This window comes from Nesoenas mayeri (assembly GCF_963082525.1).
Source record: "Nesoenas mayeri genome assembly, chromosome: 3".
NCBI classification, from domain to species: Eukaryota; Metazoa; Chordata; class Aves; order Columbiformes; family Columbidae; genus Nesoenas; species Nesoenas mayeri.
The window spans coordinates 62,518,960-62,543,022 of NC_137544.1; the positions used below are offsets into that span (position 1 = coordinate 62,518,960).

Below are 24,063 nucleotides of genomic sequence, written 5' to 3' on the forward strand. Positions count from 1 at the left end.
AGTGAAAAAGCAAGCTAGATTTAAATGAGATAAAGATCTGGCACTGGATGCTTGATTGTTTTTTTTAATCTGAAACTAGAATCTATGCATTGCAATGGCTCCTTAATTGGTTCAAAAAATGCCTACCAGTCTTAATGAGCAATGCTTGTACACACAGCACAGTTAAAAACATGCAAAATCTATTAGAGTAAGACATGAGTTTGGATCAATATTCAGTTAAAAATACATATTTTTATATCAGAAAATCTGTACTTGTTAAAGCAAATTTCGACCAACTACACTAATATTCACTATTTTCTTTTCTTATATGTTAAACATATATTAGCATATCCTTTAAAGTACAATAAGAACCCAATCAGTTTTATTTTCTCAATAAACCATACTCTTCACTTCTTTCTAAAAGACTAGGTGTAAAATAACCTCAGATTGGCTAGTCTTTAACAGATCCTCTGTGCAGAGGACTCAGATGGTCTAAGCATAAGAGAGCCAAAAGTGAGGTACAAACTGCAAAGAAAAAGTTCAAATGTGTTCCACAGTCAAAAATCACACCTATTAAATTATAATGACATTTCTTGTTTCAAGTTGTGCCCATTCAGTTGTGTTGTGCTAGTCACGGTGTTCCTGGTATTGCTTTTCAGGGAAGTCATTTGAATGGCAGAAGAGTTGCGCAAGTAGCTGGCAGATCTCTCTTGCTGAGCTTTCCTCCTGCAACGAAGCTGGTTGTTGAAATACCTTCTAAAACTCTCACTGAGAAAATACAGTGCAAATGGGTTGACACAGGAGTTGCAGAAACTTAGCACTCGGGCCACTAAAGTAGCAACCATATGTCCTGTCGATGGATCAATCTCATTGTAATTAAAAGATCGGTACATGTACAGCACGTGGTTAGGAAACCAGCAGACAGCAAAGAAGGCAACAAAAACTAGAACTATTTTTGCCAGACGTTTCCGAGTTTCCATCTAAAAAGAAAAAGAGAACCCAAATGAACAATAGCAAATAGAATTATTCCATGTAACAGGCTTAATTAAAACATTTATACTTTATATTCACTTTAACAACTACCATAAGTAAGGGCAGTAAAAAGACTTCCTTCAGCGGCTGAATTACTTTTTCTATCTCATTTACTTTCCACTTTCAGTTTACTTTCAGTGACAGACCCTGGCTGTTTGCAGTCACAGAAGGTTGCTCTTTCTATATGAGATACACAGCAAGAGCGATTCATGACCCAAGTAACCATTGGCTTTTAGCTTGAAAGTAGGAACCAAACTGTAACATGAAACATAACCTTTTCTAATGAGATCTCAATGCTTGGCTTGAAGGTAGCTTTCATTAGAAAGCTATTTAGAAACCACTGGCTTTGAAATGTAGAGACATTGTAAGTGAAATGGAGAGATATGCTAGGGTGTTAGCTATACAATGATACTTACATTCCATTGTTTTGCCTGAAAAGCCTCAGCTTGCACCTCTGTCCTAGACAAACCACCAAAACTGCATTGCACAGTCTGAAGCTTCTTAATTCCAGGGTAAGGTGAAAGGTTCAGTTAATCTTCAATAATGACATGAAAGTAATGTACCTTAATTGCAGTGCTGAAGTATAATTGGATTACAATGTAGACACTGAGAGCCGTTGAAAAGTTGACAGGAAAGGAGCCTACACAGTGGTTCCAAACTGAGAGAGGGAGGGCAGCTGCCCAGGTAAAAGGTACCAAAGACAGGCAGAAAATTCCTACATATTCCTCCCAAAAGATTAATTACACACATCAGGTACCAAAGTTTTGCAGAGGCAGGAAAGTTTTCTGGCTTTGCTCAATTTTCTATCAGTTTTAACCTGAAAAAATTCAAGGGAATTTATTCTAACAGAGTCTCAAAATCTGTGAAATAAATCTAAAGTAGTTTTCCTGGCTTCACCTAAACCAAAACCAGTGGGGAATTCACAAAAGATGGGAAAACTCTACCATTCCAATTTGGTAGGATTTGTACTCAGAGAGATTGCAAAGGCAGACTAAAAGGTACAGAGTTATAGGGTGAATATTACACTTCTGTGCTATGGCCTAAAGAAACATGAATTGATAACAATAGTCTGAATTTACATTCTCTTGCTGGGACATATGTAAGTACACTGGAATTTTCTATTCTTCTGAGCCTCATAGATTAACATTCTAGTTAGGTAGAATGAAAAAATACATTCTTACTTTGAAAATAACATGTGGGTTTAGAAATGTGATATAAATTAAATGCTTTTTCCATCCTGAAGGTTCAGCCAAAAGGCTCTCTATATTTCACAGCAAAATAAAATAATACATGAAGGGCTAATATGTATGCATTTTTGACAAGAAATAGGCTAGAATAGAAATGAAATGCTGAGCAAAAGGACATGAGGGAATGTGGTCTTTCTTTTTAAAAGGCTACATACATGTTATATACGCAAAGATATTTCAGTGAGTGTAAAGGTATTTTCTAAAATATTAGCAGAGAAAACCCTTCCAAACTATTTTAATGGGCATCGGTATTTTTCTCTGTCAATAACAACACTTTTGTAAAGTGACTGAGGCACTTTCACTGCAAAAGCTATTGTTTGTGTATAGAAATGGTCCTGCTAAGGAGCAGCCTTTTGCAATCTTATTGCTTCCTGTTCCTTGCTGGGAAGCTGACTTTGTCCAGCCTATACCTAAAGTTTTATAGCATCTATAATAGAAAGGATATTAGAAAAGTGTGAGTTCAGTATTGTATCCAAGAAAGAACTACTGAGAAAGTCAAAAAATAACCAGTTCATGCTCTGTGTTCATATTTACAGCACTCTGTGGTCTGAGAAGAACCTTAGATCCCCCTAAGAAAATTTTCCCTACCTATGTCAGCTTTTTAATTTCCAAGCACAAATAAAACAAGGAGAGGAAAAAAAAAGTCCATGTAAGATTTCTTCCCAAAATGGCTACCTATGGAGATACGTGAAGTCAGCAGCATTAGCTACAAAAACATTGCTCCTCAGTAAGAATACAAGTAATGGTTACACTAACAACTCTTACAAACTCATATGGCAATTCTCTTTCTTGTTGGGAGTATGAAGTGATGACACTGAATTTATATTTTTTCTTGCTTCTCATCATTTACCTACTGGGCTTAATACTGAGTAATTGTGAAAACAAGAAGATTTTACAGATAATCCTTGGCTTAGTTCATGCATGTAGAAACGGAAATAATCCTCTGCAAAATCCAACAATTCGGATGTTATAGTTCGTACACTTTCATTTATGAGTGTATACAACACACAAATCTTTCACTGGGATGTAAAAAGCAAATTTCTTACCTGCTTTTTGGAATGCTCACTGTATTCTCCAGGGATGTTGTGAGCACTTTTTATTAAACTCCTTGCAATATGATAATAGTAGATACTAATAATGGCAAGAGGAATAAGGAAATACACAAGGAAAATCAGCACAGAATGGATCTTCGGGTGCATATCATCTGTCATGGGGTATGGTATGCATGCTGTGAAAGTAGCATTATTTGTGTCATTGATGTGGGCCAGTTCAGAGAACACCACTTCAGGAACTGCTAGGAGCATGGAGACTACCCAGATGGCAACGGCTTTAACGTAGGTCCATAGCACTGCACTGGAGGTCTGGATATCCATGGGATTTACAATTGCTTTGTACCTAAAATTGATTAAAAAAAATCAGATGCAAATTAAAAGGTATCTTTTCAAATTCAACATGTGATTCATGAGGCTACTTCATAGCTTTGATTAAAATGATGTCATATTTTTTTCTTATTTGACATGTCAATGGGTTTGTAATCTCTTTTAATTTTGCATTCTCTAAATCTTCAACTTCACTTGCAGACATATATCCACCAGAAGGGGCAAAAGGAGTCCTGGATACAACCGGCGGCTGTAGGTGCCCATTACGTGCCATCCTCGTGAAAGGGCAGAAGCAGCCATAATTCCGCTCTTTATTTCCCCAAGTCCTCCCAGCAAATCCACAAATGCACATCCTACCTCCATACTTCCACCTCACTTTCACACCAGCACATGCACACTAGAGTTTGTTTCCTTCCTCAGCTCCCACAGCCCAGGATCCCCCCGTGCCCACCACTATGACTTTCCCACTCTTGGGCTCCACCAGCCCTCTAGGAGCGCATGGCAATTATCAGCATTAACCACCTCTTGTCAGACCAGCAACAACCACTGCAGTGGTGGCTCTTGGCTTTCCAGCCCGGCACCTTTCTGCACACAGATATGCAGGCCCAGCTATAACACCTGGAATACACATGTCTTCATAAAGGCAGGCAGGAATGACTCCGAACAGCCTGTTCAGAAGTATTAAACTCTTACTATAAACAAAGTAAACATTTCCACAACAGTAGTTGGGATCTCCTGCTCTATACTGTGTTTTGGGAAACTGTTTCGTAATATATGAGTACATATAAACTTTTGCGGAATTGATAATTTCATAACCATTACAATGAAAAGAGGAAGAATTGCAGAGAATGGAGATACCATACTAGAGCAAAGGAAAATAAATAGATAGAAGTAGAGTCTAGTCAGGACTTCTTTCATTAAAAAAAATAAAAAATTGTTCCAGAAAGTGAAATTTTCTATAAGAAAAGGTCAGTTTTGAAAGCCAAACCTAACCTGAGAAAAATATTTCAAGGAAATCTTAATGTTTTGAGTCAATTTTTAATATATTTTGAAAGCTTTTTTTTCATTATGTAGGTAGCTTATCTTTTAATATTTTTATTAAAAACTGAACATTAAACAAAACATTTCCACTTGTCTAAGCTGTGGTAATTTGGAAGGTTGTTTTTTCTGATGTACTTTTTTTTTTTCTTCAATTTTTTGTTTCTAGTTTCGATTTGATTTGGGATGGGTGGGTTTTTTTCTGATTTTGAAGAAGGTTTGAGAAATGGAAAAATTATTTTTCTTTAATATCTGAAGGAAATTTAACAGGAAGAAGGGAATCATGAGAGATTCATATTCCGTGTATGTAACATTATTCATCTTCAGATATTTCTAGTTAGTGGATGTGTACTTTGACAGAGTGGTTCAGATTTTAGGTGTGTTGAAACCCTCTCTGAGGTGCTTATTTTTCTCTGTTAGTGATACAATGAGCTTAGAGTGAGAAGAACTGTAACTTAGGCATCTCTACTTGGTGATAAAACTCTTTATCCATGCATGTAGATACATATACATGCATATAGAAATATAAATATTTATGGGTATGAACAGGTGTCTAAATACATGCCAAGGGTTAGCTTATGGCTAAATATAATACAGTTGCTGAAGGGAATGCTGAGAAATGGAGTTGAGATCTCAAATACCCTTTATGGCTGATTTACATATCCTGACAGGTACTTTATAACCCCTCAAGACCTTAAGCAGATCTTTGAGGAACTGCAGATAAAAGCTACACCCTCATGCAGCAGCTTATGAGTTTGCTGGCAACCAACAGTAAAGTGGGCTATGCCATGAAAATGTCTGGAGCACAGCACTGTCTTTGTACCCTAGCAAACTTTTTCTTCAGAGAATATTTGAGTCAAAATGTGTCTTGGACTCTCTCAGGATGGTGATAAATTGTCTTATCACTAAATAATTAAAAATAATGGCTATTTATGTTCATATCCTCTCTGAATTCAGAGAGATGTTTTTTACTGTGTGTTCACCTGTACCACAGAGTAAAAAACAAAACTCAGTAAACCATCTCTGTTAATTTATGTTTACCATTTCTTCTAACACACAATGAGAAAGTCCCTGGACACCAAGGTGTAAAGAAATCCTTTAAACTGTCATAGGAAAGACAGAAGCTTCTGCACAAAGCATGAATATTCCCCAGCACAAACTGTGTCCTTATTATTCTATAATTTGCTTCCTATTGCTGTCTGCCTTGATTGCATTACGTAAACACAGACCATTTATTTCATTTCATTTCATTTCATTTCTTTTCATTCAACTGAAGTTACATCAAGTCCTTACATATACTCATTTCTTTAAAACTACATTGCGGGGGAAAGAGCTGGCTTGGGTACTCTGTGGGGAGAGGGGGAATGACTTTGGATAAAAATCTTGTTTTGTACTACAGATATTTCTTCACCCTCTCTTTTCCCATTGCATTGTTTCAAACTGTTTTGACCACAGCCTTACGACCCAAGACAACGACCACGTCACAATTAATTGTTTTAGCAGCATTTGATCTGGTTAGTATCTAAATGAGAGACATTTTCAGAAGCCTTTATATTAGCAGAAGATGTGGCATATATTTGTGCTTTGGCATATGTTGCTGTTTCTGCAAACGGCATGCTTTTCCCTGAGCTATGACTGATTCCAAGTTGGAAGGCATTGGAGCAGAGTGTCCTTTTTCAAAAAAACAGCTGGGTTCAGCCCAAAAGAAAAGTCTTATTTAGTTCTATCAAAATTCTACTTGCTACTTCATCTGACTACAAGACAGCATTCTTCTTCCTAGGACTCAGCCCTGCACTGTCAATGGGAAGGAAAAGGCACTAAGTACTTTACAAAATCTGTCATCTTGTTTATATCTTTGAAAAGATATAGAGTAGAAAGAGACAGGTTACAGATAAAACCAAATATAAGCTGAGTGAAATCAGAAGTGTTCCCAAAATGAACATCCAGCCTCTTCTTTTGTATAAAACCAGTGTAAGGCTAAAACGTGCCACCAACCATTCAAATTACAAAGTGCATATTTTCTATCAATAAAACAATACTGGTACATCAGAGTAAGGGTGCAAATTATTTAGTCAAATTAGTAAGCAAAATCCATCCTTTCCTTTACTTCACTGACGAAAATAAAAAAGAAAATTATAGGTTGCCATGAAGTTCAGGAAGTAATTATAAATATGCATTTGGTTTTAATTAAAAGTCTTCATGTAAATTATGTCTTCTACATCCTCTATCATTATCACTACTAACAAAGGCACCCCCGATCAGGAAATACTTTTATAATAAGTTTCCTTTCTTTGGAGGTGTGGTTTCTGCCAACAGACACAATCACAAACTTGCCCATTCTGCAGATATTGGTTTTGTTTGTATAGCATATTTTCATTATAAAGCAATCTCCTCCTTCTACAAAACTCAAAAAAATGATGAAAAAAGAATATCCTCTTCCTCCCAAGTTATAACATATTCCTGACTTCTAAACTCCAGTATAGCTTATCTGCTTCTCCACACCTTTGTTTTCAAAGGCCTTCATAAAAGTATTTCTCAGCTCCCCATTAGAACGGAAAGCTCTATTCCTGTCTTTTCTGCATCCATAAAGCTTCTCCCCTCCCACATACTTGACTTCAAAATAAGCTGTTCCATGATCAGCCCTTAGCTATGCCTCCATTGCAGCACTACCTCTTTTTCTAGAGTACTTTCTTGTGATGACCTTCAAAAACAAATTAAAAAGAAAAAAACAAAACAACTAGATAACACGTAGGCAGCCACTGGACTATGATTACAGCCTGCCATTCTAAGCAGAATCACCTCAATATTTCCTTGTTCTTTTGTTTCTGAGTCATCTGTTGTCTCTACTTAAAAGCCCTTCAGGACAAAGACTTTCTTCTTGTTCCTGTTCATATACCACCTACCACAAATAGGACCCTAATTTATCACCTAGTTTCCTACATGCCATCACAATATAAATAAATAAATAAATATAATAATAAAGATGTTCCACTTAAATATGAGAGGAAACTTCTTCACAATGAGGATGACAGAACACTGGAACAGGCTGCCCAGGGAGGTTGTGGAGTCTCCTACTCTGGAGACATTCAAAACCCACCTGGACACCTTCCTGTGTAACTTCATCTAGGTGTTCCTGCCTTAGCAAGGGGATTGCACTAGATGATCTTTCAAGGTCCCTTCCAATCCCTAACATTCTGTGATTCTGTGATTCTGTGTCATAAACCAAGCCGAGACCTAATTCAGGCAGGGCCAATCCATACTACTTTAAATTGCATTTTAATCCTGGATCTGGAGGAGTTGGTATTGGCTTTACCATAAAGCTTCTCTTTCTAGTGATGTTGCGGTGTCATAGGACTGTGTTTCCTGCAAACTAGACGAAAAACATTTATTTGTTTAAAAACATTTATATGTTTGCATTTTATTGCGTCATTACATGAAGATTTCAAATATAAAAAGACAGAGTTTAGCCTAACGATACAAAATGATATAAATATATCAGAATAGGAAACATGGCTGTATGGTCAATATTTGTCCAAAATACTATGACCATGTCCAGGTGTTGTTCACTCCATTAAAGCAGAATGAGATTTTGGGTGGGGTCAAACCCCTTCTCCTTGTATGGGCAGCTCTTTTGACTCAACTCCAGCTGCATCATGAAGAGGAGAACAATTTATCTAGCAGAGAACAATGTGGAGTCATTTGATGTCCACTGTTGTGGGAACTTCTTTCACAACACCCACGCAGCCCGAGATTCACATTTATTCTATTCTATTCTTATAAATTATTGCAATTTAAAGTAGATTTTTTGTTTTTATAGTTAGTCCTAATGTTTTTGTTCTATGCAAGAATTGCATTTACCAGAATGAGCATCTCAGAGGTCTGATAGCTGAATATTAATAAATAGTATTTGAAATGAAGACTAGCAGACCATATGTAAGCACAACTAAAATGAATGTCAATGGCATGTGGTCTGTTTCTCAAGGGGAAAATGCTAAGATTTTCCTAAATGGAAAAAATTTTCTACTCCATAGAAATATGCTCTGTTGAGCCAAAAACTATCAATAATGCTTCAACAAAAAAGTCTGATTAAGTCTTTTGGATGATGATTTCTCCACCTGGAAGAGAACTAAAACATAAGTTTTCCAGAATATTTTGGTTTTTTTCTGTAGGTTTTTTTGGTTGTTGTGGTTTGGGATTTGTTGTTGTTGTTGTTAGTTTTGTGGTTTGGTTTGGTTTCTATTTTTCAGTTGGGTGGGTAGGGTTGTTTGTTTCTTTTTGGTTTTGTTTTTGTGTTTGTGTGTGTGTGTTTTGTTTTTTGGTTTAGCATGAAATATATTACCTTTCCTGTCCACCCAGTGTTTCAGAGGAGAGATTTCTCTTTTCTTCTAATTTTTTATTCTCTTGCTACTTCTTTCTCTTGCCATTCCCCTCACATGAGCTAACTGTATGTCTTACAAGCCCATATAACCCTTGCAATGCTAGCTCACTGCCTACACTCTGGCTTTTTAGATCTACTTGTCTAAGCCCATATACTTATAACTGCACTAGTTAAAAGTACCATCAGTAATTCCCTCAGGTCTCTTCCTGTGAGGAGTAATAGTGAATGGTTTCACTGGCTTTAATTCAGAAAAGTGCATATATGTCAGTATCTCCATTAGAGTTATATTTAAGTTTGATAATTCCAAGTCATTGAGGAGCCAAATCTAACAAAAATATCTGCTACATGTATATTAGCAAACTAAACAACATAAGAGCCTATTCTTCAGCCTGGAGGCCAGACAGGATTGGCAGGACACCTATAACCATTCCGTTAAATTCTCTAATCTCCCAATAAAGACTACCACATCCAAATAAAATAGGTAGTTTATACTTCTGTTGGTAATGGCCCCTGTAACAAGAAATCAGGATTTTAGAGGTCTCCAATCACTATATTTCAGCCTGGATCAGCACTTAACAAGAGAAGAAGCTTTAAATAAATTCTAAAGAGTAAAAAGAAATCTTTATTAAGGATGATTTTATTAATGCAAAATCCTAAAGTAGTTACTAGGGCATCTTTTCGCACTTCTGAATGTCTTCAAAACATTTCCTGAGTCCCCCAAGAAGTAAGAGATAGTAGACATGCAAACTGAGCCAGAATGGGTTTTCTTATCAGTTTTAGTCAGAAGTCAGCACATCATAGATTTAAAATTGCACAAAATGTTTCTGAGTCTTTTTACACTTTAAAAAATACACACTGCAATCTTCCAAACTTAAAGCAAATAAATAAAGAAATAAAACAAACAGACAAGGGTCAAATAGTTTAGCTATGCAAATCTATAGAATACATTTTAAGCATCTGAGTCAGGCATTGCATTTAGTTATTTAAGAATGAATTTACATTTCAAACTCCTTTGTTATTAATATACAGGAAAGGAGTCACAGCACTAATGAAAAATAACTCAGTTACCTGGTTAATCAAGTATTTGCCTGATCAAAGGTGTCTTTCTGTCACACTTTTTGGGAAGAACACAAAGAAGATCTTATTTCAATTGCAGTAGGGTGAGTTGCTCCACTGTTCAGCTTCACTGTCTTCATTAGAGTGCAGCAGGACTGCATTTGAGCTAACACATTTAAACTCTTCATTAAAAAGAAAATTCAATCTAGAAAAAGTAGCAGAATTAAATTTGATGCTATTTTTACAGATCACATAAAAATGAGGCATAAATGACAGTCAAAGAGAAAAGGAAAGACTATGTGGGACAAATCTAGAGCTGTTTTGTGGGGCTGCTATTTATTCCCTCAAAGTCTATTCACCCCAGGTCTCTTGGCACTTCATGTGTACAATTTCTTTTCATCAGCATACACAGTAACGCAGTGATGGCCAGAGGTGCACACTGTAGCACTCCTTCTTAATCCACTGGCCCCTGAACTTTTCCAGCCACCTCTCTGCACCAAGGTTTATGTGTCATCCAGACTCCTAGCTCTGAAAAGCATCTTGAAAACATGTTTCCATTCTTGTAATCCACTTCCTTACCCTAGATTCCTACTCAGGCACAAAGCAGCAACATCTCTCACTCTGAGGAGAAGGTGAGGAGCCCCATGGACCCAGGTTGCATTCTGAGTAAAATGCATGGCCCACCATGAATGTAAATTGAAAAACTGCTCCCTGGAGCAGTGAAGAAGTTCACAGATGGTTCAAGTCAGGCATAGTTCAAGTCAGGTTCATCCCTAGTTGCTGTCCTTTCTGCAGTAACGACACGGTGGCACACCTTTTCTTTATGTGTGCCATGCTGTAGTCCCTCTGGCTACATTTCTCCTCTCACCTCTTTATTTTTACCTTCCTTATCCAAGACCACAGCAAGTCCTGGAACTTTCTAATCAACATCCATTAGCCCTGACCAAAACTCCAGCCTCTGGAGAAGTAAGCTCAACAGGGGACCCATTTTTAATTCCTTGTGCCACTATACCTCTAGGAAGTGCACCACTGGCTGTGATGCATCAGCTCTGTGGGCACTTTCAGGGTGTGCTGAGTGCTATTGGGAGTGTTCTGCTCTGTGGCCCCCTTAGTTTCCTATAATTTTTTTGTACATTTTTGTCCCCCAGCAAGAGGAGTAGTGGCCTTGAGGGACAGGGATTCTGTCACTGCATATCTCCCATGCAGCAATGGGAGGAGACATCTGGCTCAGCAGCACTGTTCCTGTGCTGCCTTCTGTACCCCAGAAGACATAGAGATCTCACCATCTCCCGATGACAACACACTCCACAACCAGTGCCACCATTGCATCATCTCTGCTGACACCATCCCCACCAGTGCCGCTGATCTCCCACCCCTATCTGCCCTAAAATGTGTGGGGCTGCAGCAGGGCACCACTGCTCACCCACAGCAGCAAGACCCACAGGAGCTCAAGGGTGTGAAGGACTGTTTGGTAGGACCAGCTGCTGTTCCTGGGATGTTGATGGGCAACCTTGGGCAGATCTGCTGCGTTTTGCCAATTTCAATCTCCAAGTATTTTCTAGGAAAGTCTGAGAAGCACTGTTACAAGTTGCATAACATGTTTGATAAAAAAAAAAACAAACCAACAAACACAAAGAACAACCAAACAAAAAACAATGCTCTAACACCCTCCCCCCCCCGCCCCCCACCACACACACACAAAAATGACAACAACAACAACAAAACACCTCAGTACTAGATAAGGAAGCTTCTGAAAGAAGGTGTATGTTTGTCACACTGAAAGCACTAGTGATGTTGAGTTGAACTTCTGTGACAATAACTCATACAAAATAAAGCAAATTTAAAAAATAAATATATGCAATGAATACTACTTTTTCTTCCCTGTAGCTTCAATTTGTAAGTAACAATCATTCAGAGTTCATTGTTTTTGTAGCAGTTATTGTTAAATGTACCATATATATGTAATTTGCCATGCAGAATTTCCACATAAACAATAAGTGCTCATTATATCGTGGAAACCAAGACAACCTCCCTTATCCTAATTCACATAGGCACACTGTAAAGGATTCTAAATATTTGTAGATTCATTCCTTAGTGCCATCAGTGTCTGGAGTTCTATACACTCTGTAGTAATAGGGAATAAAAAGCAAGAAAAGCTTTAATGGTCATATACTAAAACATTCTATCAGCACTATCTGTGAAAGAAGGAGTCACTGAGAAGACATTGTATAGAAGATAAAATACACACTAGATTATAATGGAGCCTTTTTAGCAACGTCACTGCTTCCAAACTGCTAACATCCTATGTGAGATTTGCCTATCTGGAGTTAACACTGTCCCAAGCCAAGCCTCACCTCCTCAGCACCTCTCAGATGCAGGATGCTGCCACCACTCCTGATCTTCTGACATAATTACCTCTAGCTGATCTAGTAAAGATGACACATGTTAGGATCTGGCTATGAATTAGTGTGACAAAAATGTCTCCACACCAGTGCCTCCCCTTTATTTCAACACAAGTGTCATACAAAAACGTAGACCTGAGTCCAACCCATACTCCACTGAGAGTCCAGACAAGTTCACTCAAAGATGGCTTGGCCACTAGCAGATAAGACATGGGTCTCTGAAGTCAGTGACTGCTCTTCTGATAGGAAAAAAAAAAGAAGTGCTTTTTGTTCTCGGTAACTGAAAATATAACTACAAAGGATAAAGAAAGAGAGTTGTCAAATCCTTAAAATAACCTTCTCTGATATTCATCTATATTGTGGACTCAAAAATCCTAGAGGAATGTATTTGTTATGAGTTTATATGGTCACAGCACACCATCTGTAGCTAATGCTTTCAATATAAATGGATTCAGCATTATTACTTCTTTAATCTTTCCTGATGTTAAAAGAAGCACATAAAATTATATGGAAAAAGCAAACAATGGATGGTCCAAAACTATATAAAAAGTAAATGAATCCTTAAACATTAAATCACCAGCATTCCCTCACATTCTATTTCACTACAGATACTACCTCCTCTGCAAATAACTTCTTCCCTTTTCAAATAAGATACTGTAATTATACTTTTAAACACAGGAAATAGAGCAGAAATAAAACTGCAAGATTTGCTTGACCCTCCAAGGACAGTTTTTTACATACTCTTTAACTGAGGTAATCAGGGAGTTAGAGGTGTTCACTTCTAACCAGGGGGTTACAGGAGTTTGCTTTAAAGTATGTTTTTTAAGCTTTTTTTTCAAAAATAGGATCCATTTGCATATGTTATAAAATGTTTACACACAACTAGTTTAGGTCTTGATTCAAACATCGCTGAAATTGATGGCCACTGAAGACTGCTCTCAGGTGGAGTCAAATGATTTACTAAACTGGTAAAAAAAAAAAAAAAAAAAAAAAAAAGGCAAAAACCAGTAATAGTCGATAGAAAAAGGATTTAAAGTTTTAAAGAAACATTATTGTAAGGGTGAAGACACATTACTAAACTCAAGCTTTTACATCATGCACCAATGCACTTGTTCGACTTAAAATCCAAACGAAAGAAAATGGGGTATTTCCTATGGAGAAGCAATTGAAGCAATTGAACATTTTCATTTCTCACTGGGAAATAAATAAATAAATAAATAAATAAATAAATCTTTAGATAATGGAGGAAAGATAATTTCATTTAATTTAAGGTTGCCAATTACACTGCCAGATTTTGTCTTTCAGAGCCTGGAGCACAGTCCAATAGCCATTCAGTTGCTATAATTCCCTTAAGTATCTATCTATGTTATCTGGAAGGAAAAGTTTGGGGTCCAGGTCTTTGCTTCTTCCTAATTTGACAAGTGCTAGAGATGGCAGTCCTACTTTCTAGTTTGTTTTGAGTAATTTTCTTCTTTTCTTTTTCTTTTCTATAAGTTCAGAAGAAGCCAAAATGTTAGAACAAAAAGTTTAAGATTGATAATTACAGCAGAAGAGTTTGGTGCCTTCAAATTCCCAGAGGCTGAACAAGTTTTGGCAGTCACCTCTAGTAATCTGCTCTTCTACTAGGCGCAAACACGCATGCACACACACACACACACATACAATTTCTCAGCAGAAAGAAACAAATCTATTAAAAATACCTCTGTGCTTGACTTGGTTTAAATTGCTCACTCCCTATTGACATATCACTGTGTTTTGTCACAGACTGTATTTAGGGTCTAAAATCTTCCTCTAATGAATAGGATTTCAATATATGAGCTGTTACAGAACCATCTCAGAGGTGCAGGAGGCAGTTCTTGCAGCTGGTATCCTGGAAGTTAGAGGCCCAGGTGCACCCATCTTCAGAAAGCCTTTAACTTAAGTTAGTATCAACCAGACTTGCCATCAGTCAGTGAAGCAGGGAGAAGCACCTTATAAGTTGGAATGAGGGAACTGCAAACCAGGGATGCCTTACCAGAGGGGTGCTTTACCTTTCATGCCAGCTCTGGCTAGCTTTAGCCCAAGCTGGAGAGAGCTGAGACAGGGCAGCCCAGCTTTCCTACCTGTCAGCACTGAGGGCAGTGAGGGTGAAGACAGAGACACCAACAGAAGTGAGCTGGATAGCAGGGATGAGCTTGCAGCCCACCTCCCCAAAGAGCCACTCCTCGGAGAAATACCGTGAGGCATCCACAGGCACACAGGTCACTAGCAACAGTAGATCACCGGCAGCCAGGCTGGAGATGAAGATGTTTGGCACGCTCCTCATGGCACTGTTGGAGATGAAGATCTTCATGAGGGTGATGTTACCCAGCAAGCCCACAGTGATGATGAGCAGGTAAAGTGAAGGAATCACACAGCGGATGATGAACATGGCCGTGCCCCGTGCTGGGGACAGCAGGGCTGTGTCTGGCACCAGCAGGGCGCTCCCATTCTCCCCGAGGGGCACTGCTGTGAGCTCGGGAGCCAGCTCTCCCTCCATCCTCCAGCTTCAGGCAGATCGGAGTTGTCCCGTGCAAAGTGCAATGGGAACCACTGGAAAGCTTCACCTCCCTGCAAGTCAACCAACTTTCTCCCTTCTGCCTTTCTTCCTTCCGCTTTTTCTCTGCCGAGTTTTCTCCTCTCAGAAATGCAGAGGAAGCGCTGTCCGCCTGTGCAGTGGCAGAGGGTGGAGGGGGTAAAAAATCCCGCGCCGCTCCCTTTCAGCTCCTCGGACAAGCCCGCTCCCGGGGGGAGGGAGGGCAAGATCCTGAGCCTCCTGGGCAGCAACTGCCATCAGGACCGCAGCCTGTCCTCGCCCCTGGTAGCGTCCTCGGGGCGCCGCCGCCGCCGCGGAGCCGCGGTCCGGCCGTCTCTCCGCGCCCGCGGGGGCCAGAGTGGACACCCGGGGGATCCGCGGGCAGGGTCCGCGCTGCCGTGGAGCCGCCGGCGCTGTCCAGCGGCGCTGGTGCTGCTCGCCCCGCGGCTGCGGGCGGAGCCGGACCCGGGGGTGAGGCGCAGACCAAGCCCGCGGCTTGCTCCGCAGTCCCGATTTATACCTGGTGCTGGGAGGAGCCGCCCCGCCGCTCCTCCTGCAAGCGCTCGTGCTCTCGCCCCAACCCCCGAGCCGCCGAGGAGGATCTTGCGCGGAGGGGAAATGCGGAGCGCAGCCCCAAGAGGCACTGCCCGGCAAACCGGGGAGCTGTCCGCCACGTCGGGCGGAAGGCGGGATCGCCAGCGGGAAGCCCGTCGTCCGGTATCTTACCCGGGTGAAACCACGGCGCTTTGAAATGCAGGGTGACAGGGAGCGAGGGACTTGGAGATGAGGGGATTTTATTTCTGTTATCCAGCTATGGGTTCTGACCCTGCTTGACGACATCAGCTGCCTCTAAAGTTTCAGGGTTTGATTTGCGAAGCTGCATTTCATGTTACTGTCAACTATGGAAATGGGGACAGGTGAGATGTTTTATCCATTACTTACTATTCAAATGGTATAACAGAGTGGTGAACGTTGTTAACCTCTTCAAAGTGAAGCATTTATTCCTAATGTTTCTTGCTTTCCAGTGAGATAATACATTTTACTTCCTAGAGTCTGCACATGTAGTCTTTCCAAACAGCTCCAACTGTTTCCAGCAGAAGCCATGAACACAGGTAGCAGTGCAAATATGCTGGAAGAGGGGCAGACCTACTGGACTGAAGTTTTCAAGGTAAAGAGCTAAGGCAGATGAATAACAGCATTTGCCAGTGACATACTCTGCAGATGGATTCTTTCCCTTCCTCTTCTCAAAAGGGAGAAGGTATGAGCTTGCAGTGAACTTGCTTGTTCATATTACTAAAATAGTTCTTTTGAAGCCCTATGGGTTTATGACAGGTGTATGGAGAGAGCAAACAAATGCATGGAGGACTTGCTGAAGTGAAAGAGTTTGACCACTGAAATACCAGAAGAAAAGCATTAATACATAGCCTGTTCGTGCCACGCTGTCCAGTGAAGGAATTTAATTTAACAGATATTAGCGATTTATCCTAAATAACCTTTTTATAAGATTATCAAACAAAAAGTAATATTGCTTCTTAAAAGTTACACCTCTCTGTATCTATTGATTGATCTTTGTGACTCTTCTCACTTCCCTGAATATATGAACATGTTACAGTTGTGTCAATTACTGTTTCGTATAAAACTGATTACTTTATTATAATAGAAAACCCAGCCAGTGCTAGTCCTCAGAAGTGAGCAGGCTAGAGACTTCATCTTTACCACTAGTCAGCTGATAGGAATGGTCACAGAGATCTTCTGGAAGCGATTCTTTTTACTGATCAAGTTTCCTTAAAATAGAATCAAATTCAACTACATTCCCTTCAAAGCACCCTTACTGTTGTCTTGGATATTTATCACAGCTGCTGATACTCTCTACTTTGCTGAGCATATACAAAATTTTCTAAGACCATCAACATTCAGGTCTCCGCAAGCAGTCTGAATCAGTCTTTTTCATTCGATTAGTTGGATCCAATATGTGCCTTTAACGCTGTAACCCCAGAGTATGGCCCCTTCATTAATTTATTTGAAAATGGGCTTATATGTGAACAATCAATATGATTCCCATTGGGAGAATAGTTTAAAGTCAACACATATTTAATATTGATTTATCTGGGACAACAGGAAGCTGACTCTTTTTGAATGAGTATCAACAGAACGCTTCGAAAACTTATATTGGCATAAACTTCTTGCAGTTTGCATGGAGAGAGGTGAGACCCCTTGCTTTTTGTTGCACAACACACCACTCTTACTGCTGCCCTCTGGGAGAATTTCTTCCATCCTAGTAAGTTTTACCTGTCCTTTAGTCCATGGGATGGAATTCATAAGGTTAAGAAATTAGGAACATACTCAGTGGGAATTTATTTTCCTGATTTTTACCAGTACTTGATTTTCTCTAGTCTATTTTTTCAGAACTCCAAACAGCAAGGAAATAAGGTTTGGAGACTGTGAGTGTCTCCAGCTCAAAGGAAACAGAAAGTTAGATTATGCCTCTAATGTCATTCAACAGATGTCTGTGTAAGGGCAAGGGAATATACTCAAACAGCATGAATATCATTTCCTGCAGAGGCAAAAAGGAGAGGAAAAAGATCCACAGACCCTGACATAAACCAGCCAGAATTTGGATACCCACATACAAACTGTCCATCATTCTGTTTTCAAACAAAAGAATCCACTTGTCTCTTTGGATGTTAGTTCAGTCTGCAGTCTAGAGAAATTCTCATTGTACAGCTGTGACACAGTACTTAGCACAAGAGCAAAGGAAAAAGCACCACAGGTAAGTCTCCTTAGTGGGAAAGAAACTGAGCACAGGCTGAAATCAGCCAGCACAGATCCAGTGTATCTGGGAGTTCAACATCACACGGCAGGGACTGCAACAACTTGGAAACGTGGGGGGAAATCTGCTTCATCAATCCCAAATGTACGAATGCAAAATCGGTCTGTGTAGGAATGAGGAAATGCACACATCTCAAAACGCCCTCTACTGAGAACTGCTTCTAACAGGGGAAAAGGCTCCTTTCACATGTTTGTGCAGCTTAAGGTGCTTGATAATTCTGGGGCTAATTCCAAATTTGTATATCACAAAAAACTGTGTAGTCCAATGAAGAGCCAAGCATATCTGTCACCAAAACTACCTGCAGTAAGTAGCTTTTAATCACGCATGCTTCAAACTAAATGAGACCCGTGTCCAAATGCAACCCTGGAAGTGATCATGTTTGAAGGTCTGATCATCAGTCATGTGTTAAAAAGAAACAGGACAACAAACAAGGAACAAATAGTATTAGTTTTAAACACTGAGCATTAAGAACCAAACCTTAGAGAAATTTTTGTCGTATCATGCATTAGACCAGCAGATAAAGCTGGAAAAAGTGGACATGTACTGTAGCAGAGTCACTTCTCTCAGACAGTTAGATATACAATAACCTCCTGTAAGTCATGTCTTCTTCTTATTCAAATATAGGCTTTCTTAATTTGGTTGAGGTTTGTTTGGCATAGACTTCCATTACCTTTCAACTTATTGGGTCAGAGGCTCTATTTAAAAGACAAGAGGATACAAAATTAGATCACCTCCCTTATCCCCAGGTTTCAAAATAGGTAACAGGGTTTGCTACTGCTACTTATGAGGGTAGCTGGAAGTGGACCCAAGAAGCAGACAGCAAGAGTATCCAGAGATGGAGAAAGGAGGGAAGGGAAACAAGGGCTCTCTACTTGGATATGAAACACTGTGCTGTGGAGCCTTGAAGGAGGACAAATGATTGGCTTCTAAGGCTACCTCTCCAAGGCTAGACCACAAACCTCTGTGACTCTTTTACTAGTAAAATAGCCCTGAAAATTAATAGTCTCATATGCAATGCCAGTGCATTCCCTGGGAGAAATCTATATGAGAAGAATTACTCCAAAAATAATTGTTGTGGACTTATGTAGAGAGTCTCACAACTGGCATAAGCTAGCAAACTTGATATATTCAAAATAGAAATGCTGAGTTCAACTACAGTTTCAAGATTCCAGATAATAGAAGTAGCTATGCTATGTGGTCAGAGCCGAGTTGTGTCCATCAGCAGTACTATGTCCTCAGAGCACTGGGCTGCAAGAAGGAATAGTTTGTGACTTCCCTGGCCTGGCAAAGCTGCAAAAAACACCAATATGGAAATTCCTCTTCATTAGGTCTGCATGACTGGATGTGGTGATGGTGGAAAAGAAAGCTATTTCTTAATTTTTCAAAAAATGCTTGTTAGACTAAACAGGTTTTGCATTAATTCAATTAAAAAAATAGTGAGGAAGAAGCCTTAGGTATGACACACATCTCCCCAGACTGAGCCCATATCCCTGTGCAATTAACCCAAACTCTGCTTAGTCCATCCTCAACTCCCTGACTTTGCATGCTGCCTGCTACTCTTTGTGCTAAACACACAGCAGCAGGCAGTCACCTAGCACCTGCCTCCTAAGACTCCTGCCCTAGCTGAAGGTGAAGCAACCTCCATCTCAGGTCTGAACTGCAGTCGAGGCCCCAGTCTGCAGCTAGTAGAGGCCTCCACTGGGTCTAAGCTTCGATGTGGGGAACTCTGCAAACCAAAAGGGAAATTCAGGTGCTTCCAGCACTAAGCAAAGCTGAAAAGCTGGCCAAAGAGATTGTTCTCCAAGATTTAGGCATGCAAGCTCTCTTTTTGGTATACAAAATCTTATCTTACTGATGACAGTTCATTTTTTTGGGCCATGTCATTTTGTGTGATTTCTATGGTGCCTTTTTTTCATGCCACAAGGTTAACAGGTGTCATTACATTTAACCACACTAATAAAGCAATTAACTGGATACTTAATGTTAAACACACAGTTCATCACTCTAAGCACAAGTGCAGCTTGATGCACGCATTCAGTTTCCAACTGTTCAACTGTGATTATTCAGTAGGATTTCAATTCATTAAAAGGTTAAAGAGCACATTGCTGAGTTGCAACCTTGAGCTGAAAGCCAAACTTAGGACTCACTTAGAAAAAAGTGTGATATCAATATCTTCCATTTCATGTGTGCATGACAGACAAGCAATAGACAGCTGTTCCTGCAGATTCAAAATGAATAATGATTTTCTGTCAAGAAAGTCCCAAGGAACTGCTTGAGTTGCCTTAGCAGACTGCACTGAAAAGGACTGCAGAAGTAGGAGTTTTCAGCTTTCCCATTATTGCTTTTAAAACATTTCTGCTTAAAGAGATCGTAAGAAATACCAATACAAGTATTCTTTGAAGTATATTCAACAGTAGGTTTTCAATATCAATTCACATTTTTTTAATTAAGTGATTTAAATATTATTGATATCAAACATCTGTCCAGCATGCTGAGCTAATGTAGTAATTTTATAGTACTGTGGAAACATTAAAAATTGCTTTTTGAGTACAATTAAACTCCATATGTATTATGAGCAGAAGAAAAACCATTTACTGTAAACAATTATTGCATTTTTGTGAAGGCAAGTCACACATCCTGAGAACCACAATATTTTATTGCAGGTCACATACCACTGGGAGATTATCGCTTTTAGTTCATTCAATGTATACAAACCTCGACAGTGGAGCAGCAGATTGCATTTTAAAAAGTTTAGAAACTCAGTCTCAGTACTACAAACACAGCACCTTTTAGAGCCCTCCAGGAGATACACAGACATTTAAATAACTGCCTGAAAAAGGAGCTGTAGTAAATAACACATAGTTATTGGAGCACTTTTCACAGTCATCATCATCTACCTACTTCAGCAGATGCAGGGCAGGTTCCCCTTACAAAGGGTGTTCCAATGTTTTGAAATAGCTATTCTAATCACGTCATTAATATAGTCATTGTGGTGTCTTTTAGAGTCACAGCAGTCAAGCCCATACAAAAAATGAGCCATGATTCCCATCTCTTCCCTCCTCCTCCTGCTTCCATGCCTATGAGCATACATCACTGAGGGAACAACACTTTTTGTTACATCATCTTGAAGTCACACTGCAAACAATTACGAAGGAGGCTTTCTCATGAGTTTAAAGATAAAATAATAAATGCCCCCTTTTGTATTTGGTGTCTGGATTTCACTTTCCTGTGCATCCTTTTCAGAACACCGAATAAGCTACAGCGCACCACCAACTGAATGACGAGCTACCTCTTCCCCTCCTCTGGTTTCCCACCTCCACCCTTCTTCCCTCTACCTTCTCATAAAACTCCCACTAGGTTCAAACTAGCATGCTGAGGTACATCCCCGTGTTTCACTGGGCAGATGTTCATGACCAGGAGTGTCTGGCACACGCACAGCTCTTCTGAAGTTCTTTCAACTGTGCATATGGAGTAGGCTGTCAAATTACTAAACGCAATTCTTGCCATTAAATCATTTGTAATAATATTGGAGTGGTTAATATTATTTGTTTTAGTTCAATTGTGATTTCTTTGAATTCAGAATCTTGTACATACAGCTTCCAAGTCCAGTTGCATCCTTACTTTCTATTTGACTTAGTTAAATACAAGCTATTAAGCTCTAGATGGTGCAAACTGAACCTCTCGGCAGCCCAGGAGGCTGCCTCTGCGCCCCGGTTCGCGGAGCCCCGGCTGGTCCCGCCGGTGGCAGCCCCGAGACGCACGCGTCGGAGCTGCCCTACTGCGGAGCCCCCAGGACCGGGACCGCGACCGGCGCGGGAGATACGCAGCGCGGGGGAGCCCCGCTGCTGCGGCCGGGCTGGGGCGATGGTCGGAGCTGTGAGTACCCCGAGGCGGGGGTGAAAGGCCGGCGCAAGGCGGCGGGGCAAGAACGGGGAGCACCCGGCAGCGGTGTGGCGGTGGCGGACGGTGCTGCTGACAGTGCTGGCCGGGGATTACCGTCCGGCGCCGGCGGGCTCCGCTTTCGCTGCGCTCGCCACCTCCCCGAGAGCCGGGGCCCGCCCGGGGGGCAAAGGGCGGAGCGAGCCGGGGTTCGAGCCGGTGCTGGGGTTGGGGTTGCCTCCGGCCGCCGCCGCCCGCGCAGGCCGCTTTCCCCAGCCATGTCCCCCAACTACATGCGGAGCTTCTCGGAGGGATGTGTGAGTAACGCGAAGCCAGAGCCGGGAGCGAGGGATTCGGCCCCAAAACCGCGCGGCGGCCGCGTCCCCCATCCCCCGAGCACTGAGCAGCGCTGCCGGCTGCCTCCTGCACGGGCCGCTCAGCAGCAGGGCTGCCCGGGCGGGAAACGAGCCTGTCTGGGCGCTACAAATGACCCCTTGGGGAAGCTGGAATTTAATTTACAAGAACAAGTACCTTTAGGTTTGATGATGGCACAGGCGGTCCTTCTTTTGCCATCACCTGACATAATGTAGAATCGATACAATAGCAAAATGAATGGACTTCTGGTCGAAGCGTCCAGCTTTGCCTGGTGCATTCTGCAACAGCAGAATACAGATAAAGGCAGTGAAACAAATTAACAGAGAAAACTGAATGTTTATATAAAATTAGTAGCAACAATTAAGTGTTCTAATCCATTATTTTGTTAGAAAGCTACTGCAGCCTTCACAGGCAAACCCTCTCCTTTTAAAACAAGTAGAATAAAATAAATATTTCGGATAACGAAAATTAGCAAATAGGCCCTCAAGAATAATGCTGTCCATTTTTGTTTTCATGTTGAATAACCTTGTGATCTCCAGCTCAGACCACCAACGGTAATCGGCCAATTCCACACCCTTTTCTTTGGCTCAGTTCGTATGTTTTTCCTTGGTGTTCTGGGCTTTGCTGTTTATGGAAATGAGGCCTTGCATTTCAGCTGTGACCCAGACAAGAGAGAAGTTAATCTTTTCTGTTACAACCAGTTCAGGCCTATAACCCCTCAGGTAATTATCTTTTGGTTTGTTTTTGTTTTTGTTTTTTAATTGTATAAATCCAGTGTTAAGAAAATAAACTGCAAAAAAAAAAACCAACTAATTATTCCACATGAGAAGTAATAACTGATTGAGATAGTTATCACCTTTTTCTTGAGTATTTTCCTTTTAATAACCTTTAATATGTGACTAAATATGGTGTTGTGCTTTCTATCCTTCATAATAACTATATTCACATTTCAGAAACCAACTGAACTTTAAAAATTAAAACATAACTATGACTTTTACCTTTATCATAATGTAAGTGTTTATACATCTTAGATATATCAAAAGCAGACTGGCAAAATGTTCCAATATGTGTGTGGTTTAGCTGTCCTGATACTGCTGTAAATCATCTGACAACTACATTTCCGTTACATTTTAGGTATTCTGGGCATTACAGCTGGCGATTGTACTGATACCTGGAGCCTTTTTTCACCTTTGTGCTGCATGTAAGAGCATCACACAGGAAGAAATCCTCCAAAAGTCATTCTACACTGGTTTTTATATCTTCACTGTTTTCTTAAGGATTATCCTTGAAGTTGTGGCTTTTTGGCTTCAGATTCAGCTCTTTGGTTTCAAAGTGAACGCAATTTACATGTGTAATGTGGGAGCTCTTGAGAAGAAGTTTAACATTACCCGGTGCATGGTGCCAGAGCACTTTGAAAAGACAATTTTTCTTATTGCAATGTACACATTTACTGTGATTACAGTGGTCTTGTGTGTTGCCGAAATTTTTGAGATCTCATGTAGAAGGCTAGGTTTCATTGACTCAGTGAAGTCAATCACTCCTAGTCATTTACCACCCTGTCCACCTGCAGTTTTATAGCAATGATTTCAAGCTATAACAAAAAAAAAACCAAACTCCTGTCCTCTATGCAGTGTTGCAGAAGAGATGATTACTGCTGCAGAGTAGTCATCTGAGACTCACTCCTCACCTAAAAAAACCTGCATTACCTGAATAATATTTGTTTCTGTGTCAAGACCAAAAGCAATGAGATTTATAAAAGTAGCATGTTTTCATGACCTGCCACATACAACAGTTTTGCCTCCAGAGGAGTGCCTGTGTGTGAGAAGGAGGTTATTTATAATCATATTTTTATTCACATCTTTTATGAATACAGGTACTAATAAGGTACTAATAAGGAGCTAATAAGGTTATTGA

At 40.3% G+C, this 24,063-nt stretch overlaps 2 protein-coding genes across 2 annotated transcripts; one reads left to right on the forward strand and one right to left on the reverse strand.

Moving 5' to 3' along the window:
* Window positions 1-557: 557 nt before the first annotated feature.
* Window positions 558-15,029, reverse strand: NMBR (neuromedin B receptor; the record flags this gene model as incomplete). Its single annotated transcript, XM_080341857.1, has 3 exons — window positions 558-959; window positions 3,305-3,653; window positions 14,614-15,029. 3 exons carry the CDS (start codon window positions 15,027-15,029, stop codon window positions 558-560), a joined length of 1,167 nt encoding a protein of 388 aa, XP_080197983.1.
* A 7,023-nt stretch (window positions 15,030-22,052) lies between these two features.
* On the forward strand, window positions 22,053-23,727 carry GJE1 (gap junction protein epsilon 1; the record flags this gene model as incomplete). The annotated part of the gene is made up of 3 exons (XM_080341428.1): window positions 22,053-22,091; window positions 22,689-22,871; window positions 23,284-23,727. The coding sequence occupies 3 exons, from the start codon at window positions 22,053-22,055 to the stop codon at window positions 23,725-23,727; spliced, it is 666 nt and encodes a 221-aa protein (XP_080197554.1).
* Between the last annotated feature and the right edge of the window lie 336 nt (window positions 23,728-24,063).